Source organism: Mus caroli, chromosome 7, assembly GCF_900094665.2.
Source record: "Mus caroli chromosome 7, CAROLI_EIJ_v1.1, whole genome shotgun sequence".
In the NCBI taxonomy this organism is placed as follows: domain Eukaryota; kingdom Metazoa; phylum Chordata; class Mammalia; order Rodentia; family Muridae; genus Mus; species Mus caroli.
In genome coordinates, this window is record NC_034576.1 from 110266136 (window position 1) to 110274457 (window position 8322).

At 36.3% G+C, this 8322-nt stretch overlaps 1 protein-coding gene across 1 annotated transcript; it reads left to right on the forward strand.

Moving 5' to 3' along the window:
- The first annotated feature begins 6518 nt into the window (after positions 1-6518).
- LOC110297205 (olfactory receptor 10Z1-like) lies at positions 6519-7617 on the forward strand. Its single transcript, XM_021165947.1, has one exon. It carries the CDS (start codon positions 6540-6542, stop codon positions 7521-7523), a length of 984 nt encoding a protein of 327 aa, XP_021021606.1. The 5' UTR covers positions 6519-6539; the 3' UTR covers positions 7524-7617.
- Positions 7618-8322: the final 705 nt, after the last annotated feature.

Here is an 8322-nt window from a genome sequence, read left to right on the forward strand (position 1 = left end):
GCAGGCAGATTTCTGAGTTCGAGGCCAGCTTGGTCTACAAAGTGAGTTCCAGGACAGCCAGGGCTATACAGAGAAACCCTGTCTCGAAAAACCAAAATAAATAAATAAATAAATAAATAAATAAATAAATAAATAAAATAAAATGCTTCCAAATCCAATTCAACTACATATCAGAAAGATAATTCACCATGACCATATGGACATATTTGAAGGATACATGGATGGTTTAACATAGGCAAATTAACAAATAATGCATTAATGTACTTATGGACAAAAAACAGAATCACATAATTGTATCAGTAGCTGAAGAAAAGGTCTATGAGAAACCTTAATATTACTTCCTTATAAAAGCCCCAAGGAAACTAGTAATTAAGGAAATATGCCTCAATACACTAAAGGTTACACAGAACAAAGCTATAACCTACATTATACTAAATGGGAGAAAACTCGAAAGTATTTCCACTAAAGTCAGAAATTAAAAGACTGCTTTCTTATTTAGTGCTTTCTTGAAATTCTAGCTTGTGTAATGGCACAGGATAAAGAAATAAGATACAGCTAAGGGAGGAAGAAGTAAAATTATAACTATTTGCAAATAATGTGATCAGACATAAGAGGAAACAAAAACAAAACCAGAAAACTTTTAGAACTTGTAAGTACCTTCATCCAGGAACAGGGCACAAAATCAATATGTGAATATCAGATCTTATTTTTATGAATGTATTAATATTTTAAACTATTATCATGGCTTTTATAATTCCTTATAAAATATGAAGCATGAATGCAGAGAGAGACAAAAGAAGGCAAGAAGGGAGAATAGAGGAAGGCAAAAGACTAGTAGGAAGGAGAAAGGGGCACATATAAATAGAGAGGGAGTGATACTGCTGAATACGGTCAAAATGCATGATAAAACTGAAAGAATATACCCCTGTGAAACCTATTGCTATGTATAATGAATATGCACTGATGGAAAAACAAATCTTGTAAATGTCCCAAATCATAGTTACATACAGCTGTTTATTAGCTACTATGTGTCTGTTAGCAGTAAGGTGTTGCTACTGAATTGAGGCAACCAAAGAGCCTCTTCCCAACAGATTTCCTTCATTAGCTATGGAGTTCCTCTTGAAGGATTACACTTTTTGTCTCTGTTACTATGAAAAATGGGAGTTTCTTGGATGAAGTATGATTTGTTCTGAAACAAACAAACAAACAAACAAACAAACAAACACAGTGATCAAACATTTGTGAGGGTTTATAGTCTAAGAGTACACATGGAGGGACCTATGGCTCCAGCTGCATATGTATTGCCTTATCTGGCATCAATGGGAGGTGAAGTCCTTGGTTCTGTGGAGGTTTGATGCCCTAGCATAGGGGGATTATAGGATGCTGAGGTGGGAGTGGGTGGATGGGTGGGTAGGGAAGCACTCTCATAGAGGCAGGGAATGGGGGATGGGATAGAGGGTTTTGGAGGGGAAACTGGAAAGGGGGAGAACATTTGAAATATAAATAAATAAAATAACCAATAAAAATAGGCAAAAATATGTACTGACGAAATTGTATAGATAGAAAAGGGGATTTTCAAGCAAAAGAAATATGGAGAAGGTCAAGTGAAATGGAGAATTTAAGAAAGACCACCAATTGGCTCACCTATGGTATTAATATAATAACAATAGATACAAGGGGTAAGACTGAAAAAAAATGGGAATCACAAGAAAAAGTCAGTGAAGTTACTGAGAGGGAAAGCAGATAAGACATATAAAGGGGGGCTCTTAGGGGACCAAGGCTCAAGTACAATCTGGATATTGGAATAAGTGTGGGCTTCCTCTTCAGCAAGGTCACTCCCAAGAAAAACATTCACAGTGTGCACACTGTGTGGTTATTTTCATCCATGCTTTGTTTGCTTCCCTAAGCAATTGCTTCTTACAGCACCTTAGTCTCATGTCCTGTGAATAGGTGGAAGAGATCTTATATGCTTGGCAAATTTTCAGAATTTTAAAATAAAAAGAAATGGTATCATGTAAGAAGTAAACTATGTCCATGGGAGTCACATGCATTCCAGGAAATATTTTCACTAAGTGAAAATTAAATTATTTCTATTATTATTCAGATGAACCACAAGAAGTATAAGCAAAGACTCCCCATGGTTTTCAGGATGAAATAATAGTATTTATGGGCATTGCATTGTATGATGTTCCTTGCATCCAGAATGAAGAGTCTCAAGATGATAGTCCCCTGGGCTCAGGACTCTCATTAAAAAATCTATTGTACTGAGCTCTACTGACTATAAATGAACACAAAACTGCCTTTTATGGAGTCTAATTTTATAAGGGATTCCTCATGGATATCTAAAGAGGAAAGTACTTCAAACTTTAAAAGTTACCTCCATTGTGAGACTAAATTTTTCCTGCAGTTCACTTGCTTCTTTATTTTTAAAGATTGGAAAGTGAGTCTTCCTTTTCAGAAGATGGCAGTTTCAGAGCAGTTTTGATGTTGATCTTAGTGAATATTATTCTAATGATCAAGTGCTTGTGGAGTTTATACTCTGTTAGGAAGTACCAAAGAATTTATATGCATAGATGAGCTGGAAGACAACAATACTGCTAGTTGTTTATTTCTTGGTAGAGCAGAAAACCATGTATAGAAAACTTTGATGATGTGAAATAGAGATAGGAGTATCAAACTCAAGGCAAAAGAGAGGTGTATGTATCAAAGAGGATTAGGTCTGGACAAAACAAAGACGACCATAGATCCAGTGTTAGAGGTATTCTGTTCCTCAGTGGCTGTAAGGGTCATTGGGGAGAATGGAAATAATATCATACAGTTGTATGTCCTGTCTCAGCTGTACCAGAATAATATGAGGACAACAGAACCTATCACCAACATATATGAGAACCATAGTAATCAACTAAAATTGCTGAGAAACACTGTCAAGCTACATGTAACATGGTATGGATTAGAATTTTTCCTAAATTTTGCTGTGTGTGTATGCATGTGTATGTAGGGGGTGGGTGTTAAAGCAGGAGTGTGTAGCACTTTGATACTCTCTTACAGTAATTCTAAAACTTCTCAAGTAAGATCATTTAGAGCTTGAGTAGAAATTGATACTACAGAAAATATAGAAACCTGTCAAATAGAAAATTATGATCACATCTTTCTCCTGAATGCTGTTATACAGTTGAGTTTTAAGAGACATCTGACTGCTTTTGTTGTTGTCACCATTCATTAATTTAGTGATGTAAGCATTTATAAAGTACCTGTTCTCACAACTGAATCTTAAAGAGATGATTTTTAAAACCTGTTTTGAGAGCAGCCACCTATTTCAGTACATATTTAAGTACAGCCAAATGGATCTGATAATGTATTGGAGAATAATTAGTAAGCAAATTGAAGTAGCACATATGGATGACTTTCTTCATGCTATGGACCACCTGATTTTTTCCCCATGATAATTTAAAAAGCAGTACTCACAAGCCACATTCACTCAGCTTAGGCTGAAAGTTGGGGTAAATGAAAGTTGTCACAAGCCTTTGCCTTGTTTCATATCAAAATCAATCTTGGCAAAAGTTCTCATCACCATAAAAGTTATATTAATCCAGAAAAAGTTGATTAACATCCAGAATGACTTAGGAAGGCTTCTAAGAGTAAGTGGTATTCAAAAAATTTCAAGAAAGGTGTGGGTTTTTTTTGTTTGTTTGTTTATTGTTTGTCACTGTTGCTTGAAAGATGGCAAACAAACATTCATTGTAGTTCAGAAAAAAATGTGTAAAGTAGAAGAGTTGAGAAAGGATATGCTGCATTTTAGAAATAGTACATGTTGTTCCTATGTGTTTGATGAGAAATGAAGATGGACAGTTGAGCAAACTCATGCTAAAGCATGTATGCTTGGGGAGGAGTCTTTGTTGGTAGTGAGGCAAGTAAGTTGTTATCTATGCTCTCAACACCTTGCTATAATGTACTGTCCAGGCAGTCATACCTCCTGTGTCACCTCTGACTGCAGTTTCCTCCTCATAAACAAGATCATTTTAGTAGCTGGTGTTAGAGTAGTTTTGTGGACATTATGACCTGTTCACTGAAACACTAGGGACTGGGAGTTATTGGCACCGTCTCTCTTAAAAGCAGTGAGCATAAAAAAGCAACAGTAATGGAAACAAAGCCTGAGTACAGTTATGACATTTAAACATCAGAAGGAGGTATGCAGCATGAATGGGAGGAGGTGGCCCCTGTATTCAGCCTGCTGATAGATACAGGGGGAAAGCATGCCAGACCAGAAGGTTTTACTCAGATCAAGATATTATCAACCAGAGCTCTGTAATTATGGAAGGGACTTACCAGGAAAAGGAAACTGTTTTATTCAATAGTTGGAAGAATTGTGACACTAAAGATGTACCAGGAAAAAGTTACAATGTGTGTTTCTGAGACAAGCTTTTGTTTAGTCCAGTCTGACCTTGGAATTACTATGTAGCCACGACTTTCCTTGAATTTATGATCTGCTTGTCTCCTTCCAAGTTCTGGAATTACAGGGATGTACTGCCAAATCCAGATAGTAACATTTTTTTTAAATAAGAGCTAGTACAGGGGCTCATATAGAGTAAACTATATCTCAGTCAATAAGAACAGAAAAACAATTTTCCTTTTGAGGTAAATTGACCAGGAAACCTCTGAGAAAGAGTTTTGTGTGGGGTGAACTTGAAGACAAGGCCTTGGAATCTGAGCGAGAATGGCTTGAGTAGATCTGTTGCTCTGTGTATTGGCTGTTCTGAAACACAGCTGAAATTTAGTAAACATGTTTCAATAAATTAATGACCTCTAATAGACAGTTATACATTCGGAACCTAAATCTCTCTTTGTAAATCTTAATTACTAACCCTACCACATGGTTTCTGAGGATTCCATGAGATAACACTATCTTAACCCAACATATTTGTGGCATATTGTTAGTATGACATACGTGCCCATTTTCTGGCTTTGCTACAATTATGTTCTGTACCTAAATCTACAATGCAAGTAGAAAATAGAAACTTTTCTAGTAAGAATGTAGTTTTGTCTTTTATCATTCTAATGTAATCTTTGTGAATCTTACTGATAATTTCTAGTAGCATTTCTTTCTCTATTTGTCTTCCATGCCTTCTTTTTCTATTCAAACTTAAAGTTTTTTCCCCTTCACCTTCAATAGTAAATGAGGTTAAATAGAAAAATTCTCTAGAGAGTTTCTGGAAATTTCCTCTCCTAGTTTTCTTCATAGATAGTATGCCAAAGGAACAGACAAGATAGAACTCTGACTGTGTGAGATTGGTCTGAGAAATTTAAGTTGTTCTTTTTAGGCCTGCACTGCAAAGAGAAATGTTCAACTTCATCAGCTAGAAGAGGCACTGTGAGTTCTGCTTAAAACTTAAGAGGTCATCACATCACCCTGGCAACAGTTTGCAGTTCTGGAATGAACCTGAGTCTTTGAAATCATGTTAGCTTCATCTGAGTTCATTATGTCATCTCTAAGTATTAGACAAGAACAATGATGAGACCTTAACTTCTGTAAGTACTTAAAAATTATGGTATGCTTAAAGAACTAATACATTAAAATTGTGGATTTTATTGTTTCTCTACCTTCACTTACTATACTAAGTTAAGAACCTGGAACTCACACATGCTGATTTCATTTCTTCATCTGACCTGGTCATTGGTGCAAAAACCATTTACTAGGAATCGCTAGGTAGTGGAGAATACAAACAGTAATAGGACCACACTGAAAAAAAAGCAGAAGTTTCTTTAGAATTTCCTGCTTTATCTCCTGCTTTATTGATATGTTTTTTTAATTAAAAAAATTTTTAATTAAAAAAACATATCAATTTGAAAGCAAGTTATTCAGTTACTGTGTGTATTCTAATAATAGGTTAGTAAACAATGCTGAGGGGACCAGCGCAACATTACATGAGAAATATCACTTGAACACTGTGGCATATCAAAATCAAGTGACTGAAGACATTTATATTCTTTGTTTTCTTTTGTGCAGACCAAGAAAAGGAAAAAAAAGTGTTATGGAATGCTGTGAAAGTAGACCCTAAGAACATATTTGGGGCCATTCTGTGAGTTTCATGCAGATTTTCATACTTGAAACATTCCCTCAATTCTTAGGCTCCTGACTTGACTTAGTTAAGTCCATATTTGTTCATATACACATGCATTAATTTCCTTATTTGTGCTATATGTAGTGTGTGTGTGTATGTGTGTGTGTGTGTGTACGCACAAACACATTTCATGGTACATATGTGAACATGTGTGGGAGTCAGTTTTTTTCCTTGCAACATGTGGGTACTTGAGGTTAAACTCACATCATTGGGCTTAGCTGGAATTATCTTTGTCTGCTGAGTTATTTCAACACCCTTACATCCTCTTTTGCAGATTCTTCTATTCAGTTGTTTTATACTATCTGGACAGTCTTGATTAAGTTACTGACAGCATCAGTGCAAAAGCTCCTCGCAAGCATCTTAGGGTCTTGACCTTAAGCACATATTCATCTCTGGGTAAAAATTGCTGCCACCTAGAGGATGGGCAATCACAGCACAGTGACCACATTCCTTCTGTGGGGTTTTTCCAGCTTCCCAGAGCTACACAATCTACTCTTTGTTGTGATTCTCCTCTCCCATGTGACTATTCTTCTAGCAAATGCATCCATCATGGTGGCCATCAAGCTCAATCACAACCTTCACACCCCCATGTACTTTTTCCTCTTTGCCCTGTCCTTTTCAGAAACATGCACCACTATGGTGATCTTGCCCCGAATGTTAGTGGACTTGCTATCAGAGAGCAAGGCCATCTCTCTCCCTGAATGTGCTACCCAGATGTTTTTCTTCTTTGGACTAGCTGCCAACAACTGTTTCATCATGGCTGCCATGTCCTATGACCGTTACACTGCCATCCACAGCCCACTGCATTATCATATCTTTATGACCCCAAAGGTCTGCTTTCAGCTGGTAATAGCTTCCTGTGTTGTTGGGTTCCTTTGTTCTCTTAGCATCACCTTCACTATATTCAACTTGTCTTTCTGTGACTCCAAGATTATCCAGCACTTTTTCTGTGATATTTCACCCCTGGTTCACCTTGCCTGTGATTACACTGCTCATCATGCAATGATTATTTTTATGGTCTCTGCATTTGTGCTGGTGGGCAGCTTTGTTTTAATCATGATTTCCTATGCCTTCATAGTATTCCTTGTTGTAAAAATGCCTTCTGCACAGGGGAGGCATAAGGCCTTCTCAACGTGCTCCTCCCACCTCACAGTTGTTTCTATGCACTATGGATTTGCCTGCTTTGTCTACTTGATACCCAAGAACAGTGACTCCTTCCGCGAGGACATGCTGATGGCTGTCACATATACAGTACTGACACCTCTGCTCAACCCCATTGTTTACAGCCTAAGAAACAAAGAAATGCAGACAGCCCTGAGGAAGGTAGTAAGCAGTATCAATAAAATGTTACCTTGTTTGGCAATTAAAAAACCTGAACATTTAAGAACAACTATTGAGCACTGACAACAATAGTGGGAAATTGGGTATTTCCATCAAAAACATTATTTCATGTACAATGTAGCAATTAAAGTATTGTCTAACTGCATGAATTGTCCTGGTCTCACCATTTTCCTATAGAAAATATATCATGCATGGTTTTAAAGCATTTATGAGTACATGTATACCTTTAACAGACGTATCAGAACTCTATGGAACACTATTTTCATGATTATGGTTGCTTTGGTGAAAAAGAAAATAATTATATTAGTGAGGAAAATAAAAGAAAGCAACAGTGAAGAAAAAAAGAAGTCTAGGGATATAGATAGAAAAACAGAAGAGGAAGAGATGTGGAGGGAGGAGTAGTTAGCAATGTGATTGGCTGATGAAGGAAAACATAAACTCTTTAAGAGAGTTCTTTAAGAGAAGAGAGGATGAGATATGTTCATAATAATGAAAATCTTAATGTCAACTTAAAATAATGATTTATTACTATTAAATATAATTGCTTAAATATAATGGATATATTTACACAAAAATAATGATAAATAAAATCCCCAGATCAACAAACACTCACTCATTTCCCCCTCCCTTCACATCCACCCTCTGCCCTTGCAGCTTCCTCCACAAAATAAAGTAAAATAAATAAAATAATAAAATAAGAGAATAAAAAAAGTCTTGTGAAAACTTGAAGTGTCACAGTATATCATACAGTATACTATTTTTATCTACAAGTCTTTTATTCATAAACGTTCATTGCAATGGGTCATTTGTCTGTCTTGAAGCCTCTGGCTTCTACTCCACTATGTATACTGGATCATCACAG